This window comes from Xiphophorus couchianus, chromosome 12, assembly GCF_001444195.1.
Source record: "Xiphophorus couchianus chromosome 12, X_couchianus-1.0, whole genome shotgun sequence".
NCBI classification, from domain to species: domain Eukaryota; kingdom Metazoa; phylum Chordata; class Actinopteri; order Cyprinodontiformes; family Poeciliidae; genus Xiphophorus; species Xiphophorus couchianus.
Genome location: NC_040239.1, coordinates 15,945,348 through 15,971,351, shown reverse-complemented (window position 1 = coordinate 15,971,351; position 26,004 = coordinate 15,945,348). Strand labels below are relative to the sequence as shown.

At 37.1% G+C, this 26,004-nt stretch overlaps 4 protein-coding genes across 8 annotated transcripts; 2 read left to right on the top strand and 2 right to left on the bottom strand.

The window, feature by feature from the left end:
* Window positions 1-610: 610 nt before the first annotated feature.
* On the top strand, window positions 611-3,625 carry psmd9 (proteasome 26S subunit, non-ATPase 9). The gene is made up of 6 exons (XM_028033919.1): window positions 611-792; window positions 867-966; window positions 2,406-2,599; window positions 2,722-2,823; window positions 3,013-3,101; window positions 3,225-3,625. Exons 1-6 carry the CDS (start codon window positions 667-669, stop codon window positions 3,250-3,252), a joined length of 639 nt encoding a protein of 212 aa, XP_027889720.1. The 5' UTR covers window positions 611-666; the 3' UTR covers window positions 3,253-3,625.
* Window positions 3,626-3,795: 170 nt separating this feature from the next.
* gtf2h3 (general transcription factor IIH, polypeptide 3) lies at window positions 3,796-8,148 on the bottom strand. The gene is made up of 13 exons (XM_028033918.1): window positions 7,913-8,148; window positions 7,718-7,797; window positions 7,252-7,358; window positions 6,542-6,684; window positions 6,313-6,375; window positions 6,068-6,097; window positions 5,954-5,982; window positions 5,211-5,285; window positions 5,071-5,124; window positions 4,865-4,933; window positions 4,647-4,782; window positions 4,527-4,563; window positions 3,796-4,425 (listed from the first exon to the last, which is right to left on the bottom strand). The coding sequence occupies exons 1-13, from the start codon at window positions 7,920-7,922 to the stop codon at window positions 4,356-4,358; spliced, it is 903 nt and encodes a 300-aa protein (XP_027889719.1). The 5' UTR covers window positions 7,923-8,148; the 3' UTR covers window positions 3,796-4,355.
* A 205-nt stretch (window positions 8,149-8,353) lies between these two features.
* Window positions 8,354-13,107, bottom strand: LOC114154633 (Rieske domain-containing protein-like). Of its 5 annotated transcripts, none has more exons than XM_028033922.1 (4): window positions 12,889-13,107; window positions 10,723-10,907; window positions 10,577-10,611; window positions 8,354-10,278 (listed from the first exon to the last, which is right to left on the bottom strand). In XM_028033922.1, the coding sequence occupies exons 2-4, from the start codon at window positions 10,892-10,894 to the stop codon at window positions 9,988-9,990; spliced, it is 498 nt and encodes a 165-aa protein (XP_027889723.1). In that variant the 5' UTR covers window positions 10,895-10,907; window positions 12,889-13,107; the 3' UTR covers window positions 8,354-9,987. The 5 variants fall into 5 exon arrangements, with proteins under 5 accessions (XP_027889723.1, XP_027889722.1, XP_027889724.1 ...); XM_028033921.1 differs by having other exon boundaries at window positions 12,902-13,107; XM_028033923.1 differs by lacking the exon at window positions 12,889-13,107 and adding an exon at window positions 12,135-12,431.
* An 18-nt stretch (window positions 13,108-13,125) lies between these two features.
* On the top strand, window positions 13,126-25,372 carry LOC114154626 (uncharacterized). Its single transcript, XM_028033907.1, has 15 exons — window positions 13,126-13,233; window positions 14,698-14,828; window positions 14,914-15,753; window positions 16,411-16,576; window positions 16,678-16,775; window positions 17,649-17,861; window positions 18,015-18,102; window positions 18,455-18,576; window positions 19,149-19,254; window positions 19,702-19,773; window positions 19,892-20,001; window positions 20,289-21,769; window positions 22,830-23,211; window positions 23,283-23,376; window positions 23,459-25,372. Exons 2-15 carry the CDS (start codon window positions 14,770-14,772, stop codon window positions 23,582-23,584), a joined length of 3,957 nt encoding a protein of 1,318 aa, XP_027889708.1. The 5' UTR covers window positions 13,126-13,233; window positions 14,698-14,769; the 3' UTR covers window positions 23,585-25,372.
* Window positions 25,373-26,004: the final 632 nt, after the last annotated feature.

Genomic DNA, 26,004 nt, shown 5'->3' with positions numbered 1-26,004 from the left:
AGCTGTGGAATGTAGTTTATGTATACAGGTGACAAAGGTTCGTCCACTCTACTGTAACGTAAATGTGAAGTAGCTCTCATGAACTGTGGTTATGCTAAATATTACATTTTCAGTGATTAAACTAAATTAAGCTAATAACAGTTTACACAGCAAGAGTTTAAGTTTGTAAAGAAAAATGGAGATACTATTTTGAACGTCTAATGAACCTTTTAGCTCACTTCCTGTGGAACACTTGCTATCAAAAAGATTAGAGCATCATGACATCTGCTCATCAGATGCAGCAGATCGATCAAAGTCCAGTCTGTTCCAGATGGTGCTGCACCGAGGAAGATATGCTTTTAAAGAAACAGCTGTAACCTGCTTGGACATGCAGTCCTAACTCTACTCTGGCCATATCTACTCTTGATCATGAAGACAGTCAGTTATATTAAAAGACACACTAACTTTCCCCAAAATGTTATTTTAGCTGATTAAGCCACTAAAGAATTGCGTCTTGTTTACACGAGAGTAATAATAAAAATGTACAAATGTATTATATGTTTTGCTTTCTGTAAGTAAAAGGTTTCATATTTTGGTAGTGTCTACATTTGGACAGTTGGGGTCGCTGCACCGGAAGTAGCGTCATAGGAACGCTTGTAGCCGGAAGAGAGAGATGGTTTAGCAGCCATGAAGACGACAGGAGAAAACAGAGCCGAGGGCTTTGAAATAACAATGGATGACGTGAAGAACCTTATTAAAAAGAAAGATGAAATTGAAGAGCAGATAAAGGCCTACCACGACGTTTTAGAAGACGTAAGTTGGGCCCACACTCGGTGGAGTTATCTAGCCCAGCGCGGCGCTGAACTTGTTTCTCCTGTTGTTTACAGCAAGGTGTCGGAGTTGAGGGTCCTCTGGTTGACGCTGAGGGTTATCCCCGAGCAGATGTTAATTTGTACACGATCAGGGACGCGAGGCACAATATATCATGTAAGGAGCTGTTTGTCTTTGTGTTTCTCTATAAGCAGTTCCTGGGTGAACTACAGCCATTTCAGTCGTCTCGCAAGTTTAGTTTACTTTCCATTCAGTCTTTCTGAGCTTGAACTACACTGTGTTGTCGAAAGTATTCGCTCATTTTTCCCAACGAACTTGAATGACATCCCCATGCTTAATCCACATATCATACCACCCTTTGCGGTTATAACAGATTCTTCTTATGAGGTCAAACACTGATGTTGGACAAGAAGGCATGAGTTGCAGTTTCTGCTCTTGAGGTCTGGATTCTGTGCAGACAGTGAGGTTCGTCCACACTAGTCTCTCTCTTCCATATCTTAATGGACCTTACTTTGTGCATTGGTACCCGGAACACAATACTATCCGCTTTGCTCCAAACTTTGCATGTGACATGAAGCAGTCAGGCAGGTGTTGTTCTCCTGGAAACAGCCAAACGCAGAGTTGTCTACTGCATTGCCAGACGGAGGGAAATGATTAATCAGTTCAGAGTCCAGGTCTCCACTGTTGTAGAGTCTGGTGCCAATGTGCTTTACACAACTTCATCTGATACTTTACATTGCACTTGGTGATGTATTGCTTGGGTATAGCTGCACAGTCATCCATTAAGGTAATCTGAAGAACCTAAAGTTTAAAATTCTGTAGCTATTTATACTATAGAGAGTTGGTGAACTCTGGTGTTTTATGCAGCTCAGACTCTGCTGGTCCCATGCTGTGATTTAGCCAACCACTTTGGAGAGACTTGCTATTGTTTCCGATCACTTCCACTTTTTTATAATACCACTAACAGTTGACTGTGGAACATTTAGTAACAAGAACATTTTACAACCAGACCTATTTTATAGATGACAACATCCCAACAGGCTACACAGGAAGAGACTGAAATACCTACATTCAATTATTTGAATGGGTGAATAAGTATCTTTGGCAATATTGTGAGCTTTACAAAGACGAGGGGACAGAGATTTCAATCGTGAGATGTACGTAGCTATAATTCAGAGAAAGAGGGGCTGAATATGAATGGCCACCATTGTTTTCAGACTTATTTGTAAAAAAAAAAAAAATTATGTATAAAATTATGCATCATTTTCATTCCCCTTAAAGGATAGTGTACTATTTTGTGTTGGCCTACCACATAAAATCACAAAAGGTTTATTGTAGGATATTGTAGGACAGTTCAAACTGTTAAGAGAATTTTTGCAAGGCTCTTCAAATGATATAAGTGACCCTCCTGTTTGAAACACTTTCCCATGTGAAACTAGAATACTACTAGCTAGAAGTCAACGGTTGGTTAGCTGTCAGTTTTGCTGCTTGGCTTTCTCTTTGAAAAGAGAACATTATTATTCTTCACAGCACTTCAACTGTGATGTTTATTCTTGCATTTAAACTATTAGGCTTTTGTTTTGCTTGTGTTTCAGGCCTACAAAATGACCACAAAGCCATCATGGTAGAGATAGAAGAAGCTCTGCACAAGCTCCACGCTAGAGAGAAAGCCAAGCGGGAACGGGACGAGGCAGAAAGCCAGGAGGAGCCGATGGAGGAGCAGGTCACTCTGCCTCCTCCCTTTGCTCGAGTGGATGCCGTCACATACGGCTCACCTGCTTCTGGAGCTGTGAGGAACATTTTCTCTGCTCTTTAACTTAGTAAAACCTTCAGATAAACCAACATTTATGCTGACATTCATGTGTAATGTTTCAATTTCTTTGCGCATGATTGTTGTTTTTTTTCTCACAGGGGCTCAAAGTAGGAGATGAAGTCATTGAGTTTGGCTCTGTGAACACAAACAACTTTCAGAACCTGCAGAATATTGCTGCAGTGGTGCAACACAGTGAAGGAGTAAGTTTAGTTTGATTTCACTTGTTTATATTGAAAAATACATTTTTTTAAGTATTAATGATCTTGCAGTTTGCTGTAGCTTAGTAATTCAGTTTTCATGTTTTATTTTACTTTACTTTCAAAAACAATGTAAATTTGATTGCTTTTACCACGATTGTACTGATTGTACAGCATAATGTTCGTTGTCAGAAACCTTTACGGGTCGCTGTGATCAGAGATGGCCAAAAGGTTCAGATGAGCCTGACTCCACAGCGGTGGTCCGGCAGGGGTCTGCTAGGGTGAGTGCACAAAGCGACACAAAACCTGTCATTCTGTCTTATCTAGGCAGCAGAAGCAGTTTGTGAATCTAGTTGTTATTAGAATAACTGTTAACATCACAGTTCTTTCTTTTTTTTTTTCAGGTGCAACATTGTTCCAGTCCAGCAATAATCCACACAACCTTATTCCAGATCTCATGAGTGTTTTCTACTCTGTACAGCAGAAGCTTGGATCTATTTTTATTTTTCAGTTTCCTAATGAAAATCTTGAACACTTTCTCCATACAATGACTAAGAATGGAATATGTCCAAGTTAAAAGTGCTGCAGCAAAGGGGATCGCACTGAACCTATGATTAAGATCTACATACATTCTTCCGCACATGTTTAAAGAGGCCGGCTTTTGGATTGAAGTTTCTTTTCTCTCGGGAGCCTGAAAGAAGATGGTCATGGTTATTAAAGATGGGATGCTTCAGTAATTCTTATCCTGTGTGTACATATGATTATTCTGGTTGAATAAATAGTTTTCTTGAAGAAAACAAGTAAACATTTTGACTTGTATGAAGTGATGAGTTTTTGCAATAAATACATTTTATTCAATAAAATAAATACATTTTATTCAATATTATGATAATATTATATTTTAAATGTTTTATTACCATAAAAAATATTTCAGATTAAATGATGGTGTGTTAAATGGATAAACTACTACAGTTGTGCTTTTATAACCAAAATATATTTTTAGAAATACCAGTGACCAGTTTACGCAGAGATGATGTATAACTGGTTGTGGTTTGGCATGATTCCTTGTTAAGTTGTTTAGGAAATTCACATATTATTGTGGATGGGGTTTACATAGCGTATTTTATATTGGTGAAGTTACAGTGAATCAGCTCTTGGTGGATTTTTTTATTTTCAGTAGTAAATTTGACAAAGCAGAAGAGACTAAATATTTCCGTAGCAATGAGACTGAAGAGTTTCTTCTGCAGATTAAATTGTTAAAATCAATTATAGAAACAAGGCTGTAAAATCCAGAAATGTCCATTAAAACACTCCTTGTGCTGGGTGTGTTGGGTCTTTTATTATGTTTTTCTTGCTTTCCAGAGACAGGAAGAATAAGAAGAATCTTCCACATGTTCGTCTTGATGTTGAATCTTTGCTCTAACAGCAAATACATTTTACCCAGGAAGTTTCAGTAACGAGGTCATTTGGATCAGGGGCTGCTTCTTCTCAAAAACAGATCTGCCTAAATGGCAGTGAGGAAATCAAAACAGTCATCAAGCTGCTTGCTTCAATTTCTTCTTTTTAGGTTTGACCATCTGAGGTAGCTGGATTTTAAAGGCCGTCCTAAGAACAAACAGATTTTTAACCATTACTGCCAAGCAAACTATAAAGTAAATATATATATTTTACCTGACAATATGGTAAAGTCAAAGTAAGAGACTTACTCGCATGTTGTGCAAATAGGGCTGAAGTTGCAGAATACTTGAAAGCAAACAAGAGAAAAATCATCACCACAAATATAACATTATGTCTCTGAAATGCACTTGCCGGCATACGCTACTCACTCGACAGACAAACAGAGCAGACATAACCGATTTCGATGAGGTTACGGTGGCAGAAACAAGCAGCTCTGTAGTCCACATGGGCAGGCGGCGGCAGCACCAGCTGGGAACGCTGCTCCGAGTCGGGCAGGAACACCCACTGTTCCCAAAACACACACATACTGACTCTTACCTTCAAACTGCAACCACTGTAAGCCACAGCAAACAGCAGAAACACTCACCAGAAGGTACTGAGCCAGGGCTACTTTCTGCGGTATCTTCAGGTACAAGCCTCCTGTTATGTCACAAGCCTAAAACATAAACATCATCCTGGTGGTACTACTTTCTGTTTTAATATCCACTGACTGATATTTTGTCAGTCATTAGTTACACCTTCACAGTTGTAATGCTACGTTAATAAGCCTGTATCACAGCAGCAAAGATGTACCTGCTGAAGCAGCCCCGAGTCTGAGTCCAGCACACACGCATCTATCAGGATGTTCTGGCAAAAATATAAACGGAGGGTTTTTTTAATCCATTGAAAAGATACATTAGTGAAAGTCTAGAGCAGGGAGATTTAGTTTTTACCTGCTTTTGTGCAGCAAAAATCACATTCATGAAGTTCATGTACTGGAGAGCGCAGTCATCGGCTGCTTTTATCACCTAACCAAGACGAGCGAAACAAAACATTAGTCTCAAAACAGAGACGGTGATTTCACATCTTCACCATTTTGTCCCTGTGCAGGATCATCCATTATGAGATGGCATTTATTAACCATAACTGCTTTTGGGAAGCTAAGTATGACAACCAATTTAGAACTGATTCAGAACTACAATCAATAAAAACAGGGTGAAACATAGTTTTATGAACAAATGATGTAGGATTTTAGCTTTTTATGAGCTACATATTATTCATGTAAATTTGTTTTTTAGTAACTACACAATTACTTAATGTGTTTTTTTCTCTGCTTGAGTTCTCACAGGTTACTCTAGCTTCCTTCTACTGTCCAAAATCAACAGGTTGGTCACTCTAAATTGCCCACAAATGCGTGTGTGTGTGTGGTTGTGTATCTCAGTGTTACCCTGTGACAGACTGGAAACCTGTCCAGTGTGTACACTATCAGCAGCTTAATGAACACTGCAGATAAAAAGCGCCACACCCTCCGATTGCTGGATATTTCTAGTACTTTTTAATGCTACAATTAATCAAAATTTGTAATCAGCTTAAAAACTAAACTGTTAAGTTCATGGGTACAAAATGGCATGGGAGTACCAACAGCTGAACTGATAAGAAAAAACAAAACCAAGTGAGGAATTAAATAAGATCTTACCAATATCCTTGACTTCATCTCCTGTCCAACTAAAAAAAAGTAAAATGCAACTTTGTAGTTTCTAATATAAGAAAATAATGAAACAAAAATAGAGGCAGTCTAATCTGACTTTACCTTCTAACTCTTTTGAGACCCTGTGAATATCTGCATGGTGACGTCTTAAGGACAATTAGCAAAACAGCTCACACAAACTAATTTCTTCTGACCCAATGAGCAAATCAAAGCTGCACGTAGGGTTACTTCAGAGACGTCAGTCATAAAACTTCATGACTGTAATGACATATAAATAATTCAGTTTTTGTTAGATGAACCAATTTCCTGAATACTGAATTATCAAAGACGTTTCACTGAAAGGATACAGCAGAGGGCTTTGGCAAGAGATCCTGCCAACAGGGTGTCGGTTGAATTCCCCGTCACTTCAGCTGTAAGAAGAAGACACACAGCAATCACCAGTATGTTTAATAATGAATCATTAAATAGCTGAAAATAATATTAAACAAAAGGTACCAACCAACCAAATCTGAGTACCTTTTACATTAGCTTTAGTCACATGCTATTAAAACCAAAGGTTGTTTTTTTTTTACCCACTTTTAGCCATAATATTCCTGATCTCTTCAGCAATGAGGTTGTTGGCGACAGCTAAAAGTTCGTATTTTCCATCCCGGCTGGAGGAAATTTCATCCCCACCACTGTCTCCACTTTTCCAAGTCTTACTGGGATACAAGAAGTGACTAGATGAAAGACAAAAGTGATGAAAGGTATAAAACATTACATATCCAGCATTTTAGTTCCAAACACTAAAAAAAACCATCTGTAGCAAAAAAAAAGAAAACTAAATTGTCACAATATAGGTTTAATGTAATTTCTGGATCAATCATGGCAATAAAATATTATAAAAGCAAGGCTATGTAGAAGAATAAATAGAATGTCCAATCCAGTAAGAAAAAAAAAAAACTGGAGTTGCAATAATTAGACTTTTTTTTACTAATATTAATACAGATTTTAACTGATTCTGGTATAATTTTTGCAAAGACATTTATTCATGCAAAATAAAGTTATGTAGGTCTTTTAGTCAACAAAAACTGAAGGAATTACAAGACTGTGCTTGGGGATGGATGGATGGATGGATGGATGGATGAATGGATGGATGGGTGGATGGATGGAGGGATGGATGGATAGAGGAATGGATGGATGGAGGGATGGATTAGCTTGGAGGACAGGGTCAAATTTCAATTACACTATTAATCCCAGAGGAAAGGTAAACAAAAGTTTCTTATAATGTTGTGAACTGTGGTTACCTGTCTTGACAGTGACTGGCGATAACGGCCAGCCTGTTTGTCCTTGTCATTGCCATATGGGAATTTCCCATCACCATGATGGCATCCAGACACTTGCACAAAGTGAACTTAAAAAACAGAAACACAGTGGATACAGTTCTCAGAGACAGGCAGATATTTGTGTTTAAATATTAGAATTAAACATAAATTTTCATAGATTGTTTGCTGACATAAATTACTTTATTTTTAACGATAAAACCTCAAATGGACAATAGAAAATGGACTAATTTCAGGATTAGTGTTGTTTAGCACTAATCCTGGTAAACAACAAGATTAGTGGTAAACTTTGAATTATGTGATCTCAAACTCTAGTTCAAATGTATTTCTTTTGCTTCGATCTTAACATGCCATATGTAAATAAATAATTTACCTAATCACTACTGAGTAGAAAATATGACTGAGGTATCACAAATAAGAAAGAGGATACCTCTGGCTCACGCTGACCTTGCTGACCCCACCAGATGGGATTCACATCAACCACGATGACCAGGAGATTCAATTCATCCTCTGCAAAAAAAAAAACATGACAAATATCAACCCAATGCAAAAGAAACGGTCCAGCATTACAACTATCGAAAACATAATGTTTGCCAATAAGGGGCATATTATGAGCAGGACAGACCTGAAGCCATTTCGTAATATTTGTTAGAAACCAAAGGAGAACAGATGTTCTTCCAGCTTTATCTGCTGCTAATTTCCATCTCTGATGAATTACAATATTAGCTTATAGCGCATAAAATGTAGCTAACGTCTTATCTAGCTAAAGTTATCCAGGTTCGAGGAAAAACTACATAAACCTCTTCTTCTTTTCTATTATGGCGGATCGCAAGCATCGCATCTTCTTCTATTGTCTGTTAGACTGAAGAAAGAGAGGCGCCCTGCTGCCACCTAGCGCTACGATTGATTTTACACAACAAGTTGAGACATTTTGTTAGTATCACCCAGCAGATAAAGTTGAGGAAAATGCTTTAAAAATAATAAAAATGTAAAAGTTAAATAGGACAGAAAATTTAAGGCAGTTTCATGTTGTCTAATATAATCGAAACCATCTCTTATACAAGGCTCCTGTATATTTTTTATTTTTTCAAATTGCATAGCTTTACAAGCCCAAATTCTAGACATCTGAATTCAAAATATTAACCAATTTAAATTCTAATTGCAAGTTCCATAAATCATCAAAACACACATATGTAAAACAACTTCTGGATATTACATTGCTTTTTTGATACTTGGAATCACTTTGATAGAACAAAAGGGTATAATGGGAATGTCCTTTATTGAAAGTGGGAAAATCTAGGTGTACTGGCAGAAGAATTGCAGGCAAATGGAAGCATGCAGATTCCCAAAGCAGTAAAACATAAAAAAATAGAAATGAGGAACTGTACAGAAAGTGCAAAATTACAACATAAGAAATACCAGCTATAATTTGTTTGTGATATAAACAAATTATCCAAACCTCTGGAAAATCAGTGATCAGAGTAATTTATGTGTTTGGCAAAATGTGCCTTAGAAAAGAAATTGTAAAACTTACAGTTATCTTTAATATTGTAAGTAATTTAAACACACAAACAGGACCCACATTTTGGGACTAAATGGCTAAATTAATCCACCTTTTAATGAGATATAGTTTATTAATAATATAGACCTTTTCAGACATATATATATATGTCTATATATGTATATATATATGTATATATATTTTTTTTCTCATTTACCAGAAAGGTTAGTCACCATTTGAATTGTGGGTATTTTTTCTCTCTCTCTTTACCCTTGACTAAGATAATGAAAAGACCTCCTGAGATCAAAGTATAAAATGTATTTCATTAAACTTGATTTTTATACATTCACAGAAGTCCATAATGTAAACAGCTGAGAGTATTTAGGATGTTTTTCAGTACAAAGTTTTAAAAACACAACTTAGGTGAACAACGTTGGAATGGAAGTACGGTAAGTGTTATAATGCACAAACTGAAGGAAATATTCCTGAGGTGAAAGCATGCAGAAAGCACAACAAAAAGTAGTCCAATAAAAATTTAGCTTATTTTTACAGAAGCCAAGACATATTAAACAAATTAAAATTAAGTTTGTTGTGCAAAATTATCAGTTTGTACTGATACAAAATGTAAAAACATTGTCAAAATATCATTTGTACTTCTACATTACATTTTGTCGAACAATTGTTGGCAAGTTGTCGATATTACATAGATCGACAGATGTAAGATCTGTTTGTTGTTTGAACGCATCTCTTCTAATAAGCATGTTTATGGTTTCTGTATTCAAGTAAAAGCTTAAGGAAGAAGAATAAAGCAAAGGAAGAAAAATAAAACTGCAATATGTTAAGAAAGTGTAAAATGTAATTAGTAAAATATCCTTGTTTGTTCTACATATTCAAAAGAAATACCGTAGGATTAACAGATTCAACTTTTTTAAGAAGGCATCATTGGCTTTAATTGTAATGATTCAGTCATTTGTTTTCATCCTGAAGCAAATTTGATCAATTTTCTGAAAGGTTTTGTTTCTCCTTTGTTTGAACCCTGTGAAAATTAAAAGATTAATCAGATCGAAATTACAATGAGAAAATATTGACATAGCATCAGAAAAGGAGTCTGAACATTTTGTTAAATCATTAAACTATCTTTGAAAGAACTAGAGTGTTTGTAAATAAGACAGAAGTTTTAATAAGTGTTTGTATTTTTTCTATGTCTTGTGTTTGGGTTTCGGCAGTGCATCGAGTGAAACAGTTCTGTATTTCTCAGTCTGGTAGACATCTGACTCGATGGCCTCGCTGGAGTCATTCAGGGTAACATAAACATCCCCGCTAACTTCAGTGACTTTATGAATCCTTTGCTTGAGTCCCTTGGAGCGCCACTGAGTCTTCAGTGGTCTGATCGTAGGATTGTCCACAGCTTCATAAAGTCCTTCACCTTCTGTCAGGGTGATCTTGTATTTGTGGCACGGACAAACAATGCACAGCCGTCCATTGAAGTCCTAATGGAGATTATTGGTACAAGTGTAAAATTGGTATTATAATAAGAACTTAGTTTTCTACAGCTATGATATAAATATACAACTAAACAGCTATTTCACACACAAATAAGCCTCAATATGGTACATATTTAAATATTGTAATGCACAGTGCCTAGCAAAAGTATATACAAAATCCTTGAGTCTATGGTATTGCTTTAAACTTTGAATACTATTTCAAGGCAGAATAAAAGCAATGGAAAACCATTCACAGCTACTATCAGATGTAATATGTTTTACTTATAAAACAGAAAAAGCCAACCTCGATATCTCCATCCTGTAATAGACCACCAGCATCTGTCAAAAAGAAAAAAAAGATGCTGTTATTCCATACAGTATTTCAACTGGGCATTCCCTTTAGACTATATGTCCAATCACACACACAGCTCTCCTTTGCTCAGAGCTTACGGTAGCAACGCAGGTCCAATGCATAAAGCTTCTCCTGGTGGTACACAACAAGCACATCTCTGCATCCATTCACCCGCATCGTCACACGGCCAGCCTTAACAATATCAGCCTTCTTTCCAATGAAATGCATATCAGGCGTGAGGCAAGGAGGGTTCTCCTCTTGAGATGACATCCTGATTGTACTGCTGTATAAAAAAAAAAACCCTACACAATTTGTTTAACAGATCGTTCACAAACTTTAAAAGGCAAGAGAGTTATAGAGTTATAAAGCGTTAATATTTGTACCAACAAGGTGATTTCCAAGTATTGGTTGAAACATTGACTTACAGAATTAGTGGATCATGCATCTGTGAGAGTCCAAGAGGTCTTTATCCTGATTTTGTGATAATTATAAGTTTCTATTTTGTGAATTAGGTACATTATCTCAATATCTGAAACACTGAAATCAACTAAATATTTTTGAACTGGAGAGTACAGGAACTAGTACATGTTCCCTGATACTCAATCTCCTGTGCCTAACTCCAAACTATTAGTTCAGTATCATTACTAGAAGTTGGTTTGGAGCACAAGCTAAACTATTAACAGTATGGAAGGTAAAAACTGAGCACCAAATGATCTGTACCAGGTTAGTTACTCAAATTTGCAGAAAGGTTACTGTAGCAGCAAACTGGAAACAGAAGATGCACCTAAAGCTTTAAAGAAGTGAAATACCGACTGGTTTCTTTTCAGGAATGGAGTGGTCAGTGGAGTACCAGGATGTTACACGGTGAGTTTTTCTTGTAGTTTGATGTTTGTTTTGGTTCATTTGAGGCAAATAGTTGTTATTTGAAATTAACTATAAAACGCACACAATTTATTTTTTAGACAAAAATAATTAACCAACAGTTATTTTCTAATTATGGCTTTAATACATAGTTATTAGTAACAGCCCCTCTACTTTAACAGTGAGTACCCAGTAAAATATGCCTATTTCATCCTCAGCACTACAGACATGTTGGCAACTCTTTCATGGTCTTTTGGAACCAACTTATTGATCTAAAGTAAAAAGGAAAGTAATAATTTATGATCTTTTGTTACCTAATCCCTTGAGTTGGCTTTTCTTATATTTCAAACTCATTCCTACATCTGTGTTAATGAACATATCAATAACTTTTTTTTTTTAGAAAAAAGGTCTTGTGCTGGAGTTAAAATAAGTGCAATGCAGTTGAGATTCAAAGAAAAAATAAAAAGTCTCTACAACCCATTGGAAAATACTACTCAAAGCTATTTTAATACATAAATGAATCTAGATTTTGGAAAGCAAGATCTGAAAAATACAGAGCTGCACTTTCACACTAATCTATAAAGATGTATTCACTGTTGCTATGCAACCTTGCTCTTGCTTGCCTGATATAGAGAATAAATGAACCTACTGTGATTTGGCTCAGTCTCTGACTTAACCTTCAACTGGGTGCTGAAGGGAGCAGACCATGAACTCCAGGCAGCTTTAGTTAGGACTTCAAGCAGCTTACTGTGCAACGATTCATACTGACAACTTATCTTACCAAAACTATGCGCAAGCAAACGTGGAACTGCGTTATCTTCACCCTGCAGCCTTACCCGAACATTTGGAGTCAACAAATAAAATGCAAACTACCACACGCCTATAACCAGAACTGCTGCAAACGAGCCAATAGTTCGGTGCTACGTTTAATTACGTCCCCCAAGAAACAAAAACGATGTCCCGAACTGAGACACGTTCCGCCTGATCTTTTAGTGCTTATTTGTCACCCCAATTTCTGCAATAGCTATAAAAAGCAAATTTAAGATTTTATTTCTGACATGATAAAAGCCAGTAAATAAAGATTAAAAATATTTTTGAAATATTTTAAAAATATTTTTAGCAAATTAAATATAGGTTTTGTATATATTTACATTACACCTGTTGTTCTATCTAACTCGCTTATCTTTTCTTACCAAATAAATACTCGTTGTTTTTGTTTTTACAATATTTACAAATAATGCTCAATTGAGGTTTTTTCTCTCTACCAAATTACTATAATTAAAATATGTGTACAATAGTAAATAAAGTTTAATAAAAAAAAAAGATAATTTATTTCTTAGCAGTTCTATTTTATCTTTATACAGTCCAGTTGGTTCATTAAAAAATAAACAAAGTAGCTCTACCTGTATTGCTTACTCCCAGTTGTACATTCAGTTGACCATTGCTTTGAAATGGTTTGGTGTGTGGGCTTCTTAGTGGCTTAAGCCTCTGACGGATTATCGCTCAGTGTTTTGCTGAACTGAGCGTTATTCGACCAGTTGCAGCTCTGAAAAGCCTGCCTTTTATATTTAACAAGGTCTATTTTGACTAAGGCTGCGCTCCAGCAGGAAGAGAGGGCGCCGAGCTGTTTCCGTCGTTATGGAGATTCTGTCTGTGTACGGAAACGTCAGTCAGGTTGCTACTTGGTGAAACATTAATGTCAGTTTAACGTCCCGTTCTTAGCTTTCCGTGCTACCAAAACGTCTTGGGTAAGTGTATTTTGTATTTTGTTTTTCCTTCAATGTTGTTTTAGATTTTATGAGTTTTGCAGCTACCCGAATGATGGAGAACTGTAAAATGTTGAGTGTCGTTTGTAAAGTTACAAAAATTGACAGCAATAAATTATTTACAAAGTCATAAGAGAAGGAAATATGGGTTCATTTTCAAAGTCATATTTTTTTTTACCACGTTATTCATCCATTTATAAATGTTACAGCTTAAAACTAAATATTTAATTAGCTTTCTAAATATTTAAGTTTAAATTAAATATTTAGGTTGGAGCAGAATTTGAAGCTACTTATGTAGCTTGCTAACAGATAAGTGGTCATAAGCTAAACATTATATAGCTTGCTTACTAAATATTTAATTTGAAGATAAATATTTAGTTTGCATACTAAAAATTTTGTTCGAAGATAAACTACATATTTTGTTTGCTAACAATAATATTTAGGTTTTGCTAAGTAAATATTTACCTTGAAGCTAAATATCTAGTTTGCTAACTAAATATTTAGCTTGATAACTACATATTGAGCTAGAAGCTAACTAAATATTAGTAATAATTTAGTTGTATTTAAGTTGCAAATAACTAATACCAACATTTCCTCTGAATACCATTAAAGTCAGACCAGTACCCCCAATGGCACTTCTTGTAGCACAGTTTAAAAGCCATTCTGGCAAATTAACCAGCAACTTAAACAAGGATATTAGGAAGTATTTTGTAGAATGTGTATAGATCCACATAAATACTTCTTCTCTTAGATGCAAATCAATGCCTTAGACCCTCAGCAGCAGTAACATCTCAATTGATTAACTGTTTTAAAAATGAAGTTTATAAATGTTACAGTTTTTCAGGAAATGCAGCCCTCTTATGTAGTAACAGCATAAAGTAAAGAAGTGTCCAGTGGGTCTGGTGACCTATCCAGAGGCAGTGCAACTAGAGGGTGCACTGCCCCATGCTGTGCATCATGAGGCAGATGCTTATTTGCATCTGCCTCATGATGTCAGATGGAGATAAGCACCACCCCCCTTCGGTCCTTTAAAGATTAGGTATAAAAAACGGATGGAAGGTCTAGTAATGTCCAAGTGACTAATTGTAGGAGACTGTATAACAGTAAGACTGGTTGCAGCTGTTAGCCAATGTACAGTAGAAGTCAACAGTTGATCAGCCTGTGTTTTCTACATTTGTCACGTTTGCCACTATGTAGAAATATGCTGCGGCTGCACTGGTGCAGGCCCCAGCTCTATCCTGCACCAGTGTCAGGTTTCAGCGTCATGCTGCAGCCCAGTGCTTTACTTTCCAGTCAACAGAACATGCTGGTAGTAATGACACCAGGAGAAACCACTGGTCATCATTTTTACTGGACAGGACAGTGTTTTATGTTGCTGCTGTTGTCGTTTCATTAATACAGAATAATGCTAGCTACCCACTTTGCATTCTATTTATTTCCTAATAGACAGAAGCCAAGCTGACTTATTCACTTGTTTGACAAAGTGGAAGACCAAATAGAAAAAAAGCCAAGGGAGAAATGACAGTTTGCCTGTACAATTGTCTATCGGCGGCTGGGCTTCGGCGTCATTATTCAAGGTAAGCAGACAGATCAGTCAAATCCACATTGTTGCTTTGATTTTTCTAATGATACACTTATCTTTCTCTGTTTTTTGCCTTTTAGGTTCACCTTGATGGGTGTTTACCGGGCAGCCCATCTTTCCACACTGAGCATGGAGGACTACCCCCTCCTGGGAGTTTGCTCTATGGAGGACAGAGCTCGCCTTTTCCAGCTGGTCCAACTGGTTAAAAGCCTTGATCTAAGGAGCCTTAGAAATGACGATATTGGGATTTACAATGAGTGTTATTATGAAGAAGGCAATGAGCTATTTCCTGCTAATAATAGCGTCAGTCCTTATGGATATGGAAACTCCAATGGAGATGTGAGAAGGGATAAGAATGAAAGTGGAGCTACTTCTAGTGCATTCAGTGATAGACCATCATATGTTCGCAGAAGGCTGGATTTCTCTACTAAAAGCACAGATCAGAGATTGTGTTCTCATTTTGAAGACACCATTCATGTCTATGCAAGTCATAACAGGAATGATGATCCAGTTCATGAAAACGGATCAGCCACACCCATTCAACTGGGGCTTCACAGCAGAAAAACTGTGGTGTGTGACCTTCGACAAAGCAAAAGCAGTAAGCTAAATGAGCGTAGCTGTTCATGTGATACTCACAATGTTCAAAGCATCAAGCTGCAGGTCACACGGGAATCTTCAATGCTCAACTCTCACATCAGATTAGTACCAAAGAGTGAGGCATTCAACAAATTGAATGCTCCCCCAGCAGCAGTAACATCGGAATCATTTATTAACAAACCATCAGCACAGAAAGACAGAAAGACAATCTCCAGGAAGAAAAAGAGCGCTGCAGATGATACCAAGCCCACGCCTGTTTACGAAGCAAAAAGAACACCCGGCTACAACTATGGATTACCTCTGAGTCCTCCTCAGGCTGCAAAGTAAAGTGCTATTCAGCTCTACCCTCATTGCTATATTTCTACACAAGATAACAACTGCCAGTTTGACTTAGCAAGAAAGTTGATATGCAAGTGTCTATGCTAAAGTGTCCACATCCCTTTTCACCCGTTTTTGTTTTTTTTGTGAGACAGACAACACAAAGTAGTGCATATTTCTAAAGTAATCTACTTTGGGAAGAGTGACACTCATTTGTCAAATGGCCCCTGCTTAGTCAGTGCCTTGTAGAATCAACTTTTGCTGCAATTACTGGTGTGGGACCTTTTGTATATCTTCTTAGCATCTCCAGCTGAATTATTGTTGATTTTTTTTGTAAAAATAGCTCAGCTTTGTCAGATTGTCTGACAACAGTTATTTTCAAGTCATAGATTCTCTAATTAATACTCAGATAAAATTACACAAAAGAGGACTGTTATTGTTAATGCAACTTCTGAAGGCAATTTTATAAGGGTATCAGATCGAACTGGTCTGAAATCAAGTGGACTCCACTGTTTTCAGATTTTGATTTGGACTAGTTTGTCTTGGTCCATTTGATAAAATCCATTTAAATGACTTTCATGTTTGCGGTCGTCAGAGGTTTGAATACTTTTGCATGAACCTAAGAAACATAATAACAGTATGATCTCTGTATTTTGGAGCAGACATGGGGAAGGACAACGCATCAGCGTGTGTGTGAGGAAGCGACCTTTAACTCGTGCAGAGTGCAAAAGAGGAGAGGTAGATGTTGTGACAACTAAAAGTGGAGAGTGTATGGCGGTTGTGCACGAAAGTAAAGAAGCTGTGGATCTCACAGAGTACATATTACAGGTAGATATGCAGAAAGAGAAAAATTCTGATTCCTTCATTTTGTAATTCTAAAAAAATAAATTTTTATGCTTCATTTGTTCTGGTTCTCTGCTGTTTTGCAGCACAGGTATCATTTCGACCAGGTTTTTGGAGAGGAGAGCTCCAATGAAGAAGTCTATCTGAAAACAGCATACCCTTTGGTACAGCACATGCTCAGTGGGTAGGTGTCCACTGCTAAATTGCCATGCAAGGCATGTGCCTTGTAGATAAGGCAAGGCAAGGCAACTTTATTTATATAGCACCTTTCAGCCAAAGACAATTCAAAGTGCTTGTACAAAAAAGTTAAAAACAACATACAACAGATTAAAAATAAACATTACAATTTTGAATATAGTTAAAAAAAACAAAAATTTAAGAATAAGGGTCAATTACTACTGTGAAAGGATTCCTAAAGTTCAAACCCCCCAAAACTTTCATCATAGGTTTTTATTTTATTGGCTAAGTTTAAAAATGTATCTATATATATATAGTAGATTTAAAGTAATGAGAATGACTGTTTTATGTATTTTTTAAATAATTTTACACCCACCTTGTTTTTCTGTATTTGTATCTCTTTAACTTTTTCAAGTTAAAGAGGTTTTTCTCCAGCTGTGCAGCACATAGACAAATGCAGTTCTGCCTCTCCCCACAGGCTGCTGTGCACTGCCAGTCAACTGGCACAAAAAATTATCTTACTATTCCCCCTTATTGCTTACATGAAAGACAAATTTGTGTTTTTGGAAATAATTCTGGTCAAGAAAAACATGGACTGTCATGGGCGTGGAAACTAAAAGTGTGTCAAACTTAAATAACAGTGAGCAAATGTTGTAGATATTGCTTTAAAGAGCCTAACGATTGGTTACTGCACCAACAGTGTAAATAATTAATTGTTAATGATTGATATTTTCAATAAAAGTAATCAGATTAGTTTCCTACTGACCCATGCCTACTGAACTGTCCAGTTGATAACATTCTTTCCTCCAAATGAAACAACATGAAGTGTTTAAGCTTCCGCTCTTTAGTGTTTTTCTCTTTGTGTTGTGTATATCCACAGAGGCAAGGCCACCTGCTTTGCATATGGACAGACAGGCGCAGGAAAGACTCACACCATGCTGGGTTCATCCCCTGCTGGAACCGGCTTATATGCTCTAGCAGTTCATGACATTTTTGCTCACCTGTCTGCAACAAGCGCATCTCTACTGGTTTATGTCAGCTTCTTTGAAATCTACTGCGGCCAGCTGTACGACTTGTTGGAACACAGGAAAAGGTTATTGGTTTCAAATTTATTGCTTTTTTTTATTCTTAAGTGGTTCATCTGGTTTGTGTTTTCACTGCAACCTGTCTCCCTCATATTTTCTTTGCTGGACAGTTAGTTTTTCTATAATGACTGAATATCTTACCTATTTTTCCCCCATTGAAGGTTATTTGCCAGGGAGGATGGAAAGAAAGTGGTTCACATTTCAGGTCTGCGGGACATCCGAGTGGATTCAGTCAGCTCACTGTTAGAGGTTTGATCCTTTTTTCATACAGTTAGTAATTTACCCAATGTGTAGTCCAGAGTTAGTGTTGTAAATGGCAAACCAACCAACAAGGTATGAGCCTTAAACCAAACTTTTAAACTGAAATCAAATACTTTACAATTCAAGATGAGAAAGACTACTTTAATTGTCAAAAGGTACAAAACAATTTAGTCTAGTGAAATAATAGATATGTGGTTACATCCTCATTGATCCAGTGACTCCTACCTACCATTAATTTATATTTTCTTTACATTTCAGATCAGAATCACTCTTCTGTCTGTAATGTAATGGTCTCTCTCTTAAGCTTATCTCCTTTTTCTGCATTCCTGACTGCTTTAAGGTGATTTCACAGGGAACAGCTGAGCGAACACAAGGGACAAGTGGCGTGAATCCTCTTTCCTCTCGATCCCATGCCTTGCTTCAGATTCAGCTCAGGGATCTTAATCAGCAGATAGCCGGAAGGTGAGAGACTTAATCTTTCTATTTGTTAGTATTATTTATAATAGTTAGTATTTTTTCAAGGTTTAAAAATTTCTCCCAAAAGAAGTTTTTCACATTTTGTCACATAACATTTTAAAGCTTGAGCATGTTTTTTGAAGGGTGTTTCATGTCATAGACCATTTATTTCTTTTATTTTAAGAATAAAAATCTGTGAATTGTGGCATGCACTTGTGTTCCCCCTTCACTCTGACAGACTCGGATAAAATCCAATTTCTCCTGATTGCCTTCAGTAGTTACCTAATTAGTGTGAGAAAGTTTTGGAGAAGTTTAAAGCAACATCCTAAGCTTTGGACTTCTCACAGACTGCTGTTCAATCTGTCATGTGAAAATGGAAAACACATGGCAGAAATGAAATCCTACCACACTGATAGGAAGATGGGAGGAGCTAAATCCTGGAAGAAGGTCTGGTGTTTTACCACCTTCCTGATGATTTCTTTTTTTTTAACTACCTGAATTGACAATCCGATAGCTCTAATGTTTTGTGGAAAATTGATAAAACGAATTGTTGCGTGTTTGTGTATGCATGTGTGCAGAATATGGTTTGTGGACCTGGCAGGCAGTGAGAGGGCTTCAGATGCCAAAGAACCAAACAAGCAGAGTCGGATGGAGGGAGCTGAGATCAACCAGAGCCTGCTGGCTGTAAGAAACTTTCTCACAAACTCTGATATACTTCACCATATTTAATTATAATCAGTCACTGGAAAAAAAAGGTGCTAAAATTAACCACATCTCATTATTCAGTGGCTTGTAAAATTTCCTATTGCAACTGTGTTCTGTGTAAATTTATCAGTTTCACTTTATTGGTTTTGAAATTGTTTAAATAAGGCCTGAAGAACATTCTCAAAGTTATGGGTAGCAACAGTGACTCCTCTGAGATCCTTGCTGATCTCTTTCCAAATTCACATTTCTTTTAAAAAACATAAACAGAGACTACCTGAGTTTTTTAAAGCAAGCAACAGGGATGATCGGCTAATATTATACATGTAATTTCAGTACTTGGCTGCTAAGTTTCTTTTTAAATCCTATGAAAGCAGCAATATTCTGTCTAATTTTTCCACAGATCTAATACCTGCTTTCCCCCCACAGCTGAAAGAATGTATCCGTTCACTTGACAAAGAGGAATCTCACACTCCTTTCCGACAAAGCAAACTCACTCAGGTAGTTAGACTGATGTAACTTAATAATAAAAAGATGGATAATTTTATTGTTTTTCCACTTTGACCCACACATATTCTTGAATTTGTTTTCAAACTAAACTGGTTCATTTTAATTTTAGGTTTTAAAGGACTCATTTGTTGGTGACTCGAAGACATGCATGATTGCCAACATTTCACCGGGTCACTCAGCAACAGAACACACACTGAATACTCTGAGATATGCAGATCGGTAAGAGTTTAAAGGGGAAGGAAACAGTAAATAGAGGCAAAAGTTACTTCTCTCATAAGATGCTGGCACATTGCTCTGGATTATATTTATGGGTATTGGAGTAAAGGGGAAAGAGGACAGTGCCGAAGAATATGCAGCATCATCTTGCTTCCACCTTAAAATTATGCCCTACTTTATAAATCTCAGTAAAAATATTGAGGTTTGTGGTTGTAACATTAGAAAATTTGGAAACGTGTCAGTTGTATAAAGACTTTCATAAGGCACTGCATGTGTTCAATTTCTTACAGTGTGAAAGAGTTGAGAGGACAAAATTGGCCAATTGGAAGAAAAAGAAGCAGAAGCAACATGACACGGTCTGACAACAGCAACACAGGGAACAGAAGGAATGATGGGACTTCTAAAAATCCAAAGCTAGGAAATCAGAACAAGAATTTCAGTTCCAAAACACATACAAGCCCACACATATCACAACCAGTTTTCTGCTCAACACCCACAAAATCTTCTTGTTTAGAGGAAACTCAATCAAGGACCAGAAAAGTCATAGAACTTGAACATATTAGCCCAATTAGAGGGTCGTTTGCACAGACTGAAGACAGGTGTTTGAGTAGAGGACTGGAGGTCAGACAGGATGGGAGAACTGAAAATGAAACGTACAGTGATATTCACAGTCACTGTGTTAAAGGGAAACACACAAGAGCAGTGGAGATTTTGGGACAACAAAACAATGGAGCCGTTAAAGGGGGTGATTTAACTTTTTCTGAAAGGGAATCTGGATTCTACCACAGGGAAAAGGAGAACTATCAGCAGACTACGGAAGAGAGAAAGAGTGAGGAACCAGAATGGACAGAAATGAGAAGACAGGCTGTAAGCTGTAGAGACACATGCAAGGAAGAAGAGGAGTTAAAAGAAAGAGAATTACACAAAATTGGCGAAAAAGAGAAAGTGAAGCATCTGAGAGAGTATCATCAGCAGCTGCAACAGTTTTCACCTTCACCAATGTCTTCATACGTCCATCTTCTCTCATCTTCATCTTTCTCTTCCTCTTCTCGGGGATCTCTGTCTTCCCTCCTGCACTCGTCTAACTTTTCATTCTCTACCCAAACCGATCCCTGTTTAGAAGAGACTTCAGGTGTGCAAACTGAAACCTCTGCAAACCACACTATGAATGTTGCTGATGACGACAAGTGTGAAAATGAGAGGAAGGTGAAGACTGAGGCAGCAGGTGAATCAGCTGGGAGGAAGGAGGAGAAGAGGCTAGCTGGTATGAAGGGGGGATACTTGAGGGACTGTTGGATGGGAAACACAGAAGTGGAGTCCAAGCAAATCCCAACAAAAACAGAGGCACACCTGTCTGGTTGCCTTGATTCAGAGGTCAAAGGGGATGTGGATCTGCAGAAACAGCAAACAACAGACATAGCATGGAGCCATGAGCAGAAAGGAGTGTCTGACTACCACAGCAAAAATCTTCATCTGCAATTTAATGCACTTTCCCCAGTATGTGAAAACAGCAGCAAACTGTCTCTTTTACCTCAAGTTGATATTTCTAGAGATTCTTTAAGCTGCTTTATGGATCCTCTCAGCATTTCCCAACCTCATGTGGAGCAGCAGCAGCAGCCTGCTGGTCCACATAAAGAATGTTCCTTTTCTCCATTGGAGCTGCCCCACTCAAAGAACCTCCAGATGAATATGTCTGCTACATATGATACTGCAGCAGCAGCTGGTCACCATGAGCAAAAGAAATGCATCACAATCACTGTCAATGGAAGAGGTAAGAGAGACCCTGCTTCTGTTTTAGTAAAAAAATATAAAGCACATGTGCATCTTAATAAATTAGAATATCACATTAAGTTCATTAGTTTCGGTGATTCAATTTAAAAAGTGAAACACCACAGACCAGAAGATACATTTCTATCATTTATTTCAGTTAATGTGAATAATTAAAGCTTTGGCTCAGTGGAAAACCAAAATGTGTGTTAAGAAAATAGGAATATTACTTGAGATTAATAAAAAAAAGTGCTGAAATTCACTCTTCTTTACTTTTTCACTTGCTTGTGGCTCCTTTTGCATGAAATGCTGCATCAATGAAGCGCAGCATGGAAATGATTTATACTTGATAAAACACAGAAGATCAAGACGATAACATGGCTCCCAAAATCACCACTGACTGTGGGGACTTCAAAGCGGATCCCGCACAAGTTCTCTACCTCCCCACTTTTCCCCCAGACTACTGGATTTATATTACCAAATAAAATGTAAAAATTACTTTGATCTGAAAGAACCTTCGACCTCTGAGCATCAACTTTTTTTCACCTTACTTACCTTATATGACATCTCTAACATTGTCTATGGTTTAGGTTTATATTGATGGGACAGTTGTGGTTCCTGCCGCAGACACAGCTATGTGTGGTGGCTTTAGATTTCTTGTTCCTACTGCAGCTTTTTGACCACTCAGCTTTCCATTCAACATGCCTGGATACAGAACTCTGTGATCAATCAGATTCTTTTGCATTCATATTTTGTGACTTAACGTCATTGTTGAGGAAAATTATGTCAGTGACTTTCTGCTGGACATCTGTCCAGTCAGCAACTGTATTGCACCTACCATAACATTGCTCTGTTGGAAATCGTTTGTTGTTGCTCCCATGTAATATTCTAATTTTCCACAAAAAAAAGAAGAATTTATTAGCTATAAGAATCATTCAAACGAATATAAATTAAGGAATGTATATTGTGTCAGTTTCACTTTTTGAATTGAATTACTGACATAAATTAACTCTTTGATGATAAGCTCATTTATGAAGAATCTGAGGTAATCTCCTTTTTTTCAGGTACAGATACACCTTACTCCATCAAAGACCAAGGCAACAAGGAGAAAAAACTATCAACTTCAGAAAAAAATTTAACTGCATCCATAATTAAATCCCAGGCTTCATCTTTAATCAAAAGCACTGAGGATTGTAGCTCTCAGTCTACACACTATTCACTAGAATGTACACATAATATACACTCTAAAATCGTACCCGACAAATCTAAGCTACATTCAGAGCCTCAATATGGCTCCTTGAACTCAGCACAGGCAAATTATTACAATATCTCAAGAGTTGCTGCTGAGCAGTTCAAACCTGCTGAGTTAGGTGGAGAAGAAAGCGGCAGCCAGCAAATCAAACCCACAATCCGTCTGTTCACCATGGACAGATCGGACCACGCAAGGTCAGAATTATTAAATGTGACACAATGTTATGATTCTTGAGTAGAACTACTTTAACTCAATGTGTTCCCAGGTTGCACATTATTGAGGTCCACTTGGAGCAGCTGAAACAGATGGACGCTATTTGTCACATAGAGGGGGAACTTCTTCGCCAGCAGCATGATATGGTTCGATAAAATCAACTTCACAACAGATGGCTTTCACTCTTTTTTTTTTGTACATCCTAATTTTTGTCCTTTGGTCCAACAGGTTTTTGTGGAATTTGTCCACAAGCTGGATGAGATCCTGGAGAGAAAGGCTCAGTGTGTACACAGCATGAAAGCTCATCTGAGGCACTACCTGAAGACTAACCATCACTCCACACAAGAAGATTAGAAAAATGCAATTTTTCACAAGACCCCCCCCCGCATACTGTAAAAAATCCAGCAAGAAAATTTATTCCACTATAAACTTGAATGATGAAGTTCAAGTTTAAATTTATTTAAACTAATAATACTAGGGACACAGCACAAGCATGCACACACACACACCTAAAGACATGAATTGAGAGACCAATTAATTTGATCAGTGTAATTAGAATTGAATTAACCTAATAGTCATGATTCAGGACTGTGGGGAGAAGCTGGAGTACCCACATCTCCATGCAGTGAAATCACAGGACATTGTTGCTGCAAGTCAATAGTGCTACAAACTGGGTGACAGTGCAGCATGAAATTTCCTTGCTTCTAAATATTCCACAGTCAACTAGCAGTGGTATAAGCGGAAGTGATAGGACAGAACAGCAAAGCAGTTTTATTTGCATAGGCCATTTTCAGCCACAAGGCAAGTTCTTTACATTTTTAGAAGAAAAATAAAACTACAAAAAATTAAAAAACTCTTATCTTTCAAAGTGAGGTAAAACGATGACAAGTTGAAAACAGACTACACTTTGTTTTGTCCCAGGTATTCTTTGATTTCAGCTTTAAACAAATTTTCATTCCTTGTTTAAAGGAACTCGTTGCTTCAGCATTATTGCAGTTTTCTGGAAGTTTGTTCCAGATTAGTGGAGCACAAAAATTAAATGTTGCTTTTTAAATGTTTGGTTCTGATTCCGGTAGATGCAGAGCAGACATAAACCAGAAGACCTGAGTGTTCTGGAAGGTTGACATAATAATATTAGATCTTTGTGCAGGACATCAAGACAACAGGAGGAGGCACTTAATTGATGTATATATATTTTTATTTTTTTCCTTTTTTTTTCTTTTTGGGGGTTGAGTTTGTAGAATTGCATCATTTTCTCCAGCTGCAACCCAGTAACAAAGTGGTAGGCCTCTTGAAATCACAGAACAGGGTCTGCCAAGGCTGAGGGACATATTGTGTGGAGGTCACAAACTTTCCGCAGGTTTAATAGCAACAGAACTCCAAACTTTATCTGAGGAGAGTATAGAGAGCTTCACAGAGTGAGTTTCCATTCCTGAGCTGCTGCAGCCAAGCCTTGCTTTACCAAGTGTAAAGTTTCCAAGACGGGGTCTCATTCAACATCAGTGTCTGACTGAAAATTGTCAACATTTCTATAAACATACTCCTAACCCAAGTGGACACCCTGTCCCAGGACAGCTGTTATAGTGGCAAAGAGTGGGCCAACATTACATTAAACCCTGCAGATTAAGGAACTCACTCATGTTTAGATGTGTCTGAAGGCAGTGAATCATTTTGGTAAATTTGTTTGAAAATGTGTTCCACAAAACTTTGGCTGCTTTTTATAATGAAGTGTTATTTACTATTGTCTGTGGTCATGTCATCTCAGATGTTCCTGAGCATGTCTTGCTACAACTTAATATAATTTTAATTAAAATGGACAAAACCTCAAACATCTTCTTTGTCCAGAGTAGACCACCAAGGTGGTGTTTACATTCTGTCAGTATTTGGGACATCAAGCAGAATGAAATCATGTATCATGCTAATATGGATAATAGTATTTTCCAATATTTATTATTTATTTATTTTTTACTAATGTCTTTCAAGCTTCAGGCCAAGTTTCTGACTAAGAGGTTCATCTGTTTTTGGTAGAATATCTTTTGCAAGATGGGTTGAAGATTTAATTAAAATTGTTTATATGGTGTCAGTGGTTTACATTTGAATAAAAAGTGCTTTATATGATATAAGTATATATATATATGTGTGTGTGTGTGTGTGTGTGTGTGTGTGTGTGTGTGTGTGTGTGGGTGTATAAATTTAGATCAACCATAAAGGACATATATACGACTTCACTGTCTATGGTAAATGGAAATTGTATATTTGAAAAATAGAGATTCTGTTTTCTAATCATGTTTCAAGAGGAAATGTTGCAGCCAATTTCCTTTACAAAGAAAGAAAATGGCAGTCAGGAGAAGATGAAATTAAATATCTGATTTTTAAACAGTGCATGTCTGAGAGAACAAGTTCTAACCATGTGCATCTAGTGTCACACACCTGTGTAATCTTATGCATTTGAACTGCGAATAGATGTGGACATGCGTTTATTGATCCCTCACTCGAAAAGGTGATTTAAAAAAAAAAAAATTATGATGTACAGAAGTTGTTTTTTCTTACGTTTTAATAGCTTAGGTACTTTATTGTCTTAATGCTGTGCTATAATTTGTATTAAATAACGATACATTAAGATTAGGCTGAAAAGAAACCGAAGGGACTTCATACAGGGTCTAATTTTTTCACATAATTCGTACATTTACTGACTGAATGAAATATAATGTAAAGCCTAAATATCATCAATCACCTTACGCGCAAGTTGTGCTGCGACGTTGTACCACGTGACT

Excerpts from the sequence above, each read along its gene's own strand:
- LOC114154633 (XM_028033920.1), bottom strand. The coding sequence starts at position 11,069 with ATGCATGATCCACTAATTCT. Across the intron at positions 10,612-10,722 it reads ATTGGACCTGCGTTGCTACC|ATGCTGGTGGTCTATTACAG; the intron begins GTAAGCTCTGAG and ends TCTTTTTGACAG. Across the intron at positions 10,279-10,576 it reads TACAGGATGGAGATATCGAG|GACTTCAATGGACGGCTGTG; the intron begins GTTGGCTTTTTC and ends AATCTCCATTAG.
- psmd9 (XM_028033919.1), top strand. The coding sequence starts at position 667 with ATGAAGACGACAGGAGAAAACAGAGCCGAGGGCTTTGAAATAACAATG. Across the intron at positions 793-866 it reads ACCACGACGTTTTAGAAGAC|CAAGGTGTCGGAGTTGAGGG; the intron begins GTAAGTTGGGCC and ends TGTTGTTTACAG. Across the intron at positions 967-2,405 it reads CGCGAGGCACAATATATCAT|GCCTACAAAATGACCACAAA; the intron begins GTAAGGAGCTGT and ends CTTGTGTTTCAG.
- gtf2h3 (XM_028033918.1), bottom strand. Across the intron at positions 5,125-5,210 it reads TTTTTGCTGCACAAAAGCAG|AACATCCTGATAGATGCGTG; the intron begins GTAAAAACTAAA and ends TATTTTTGCCAG. Across the intron at positions 4,783-4,864 it reads CCCTGGCTCAGTACCTTCTG|TGGGTGTTCCTGCCCGACTC; the intron begins GTGAGTGTTTCT and ends TTTTGGGAACAG.
- LOC114154626 (XM_028033907.1), top strand. The coding sequence starts at position 14,770 with ATGACAGTTTGCCTGTACAATTGTCTATCGGCGGCTGGGCTTCGGCGT. Across the intron at positions 18,577-19,148 it reads AATCAGCAGATAGCCGGAAG|AATATGGTTTGTGGACCTGG; the intron begins GTGAGAGACTTA and ends GCATGTGTGCAG. Across the intron at positions 23,377-23,458 it reads TTCGCCAGCAGCATGATATG|GTTTTTGTGGAATTTGTCCA; the intron begins GTTCGATAAAAT and ends TTGGTCCAACAG.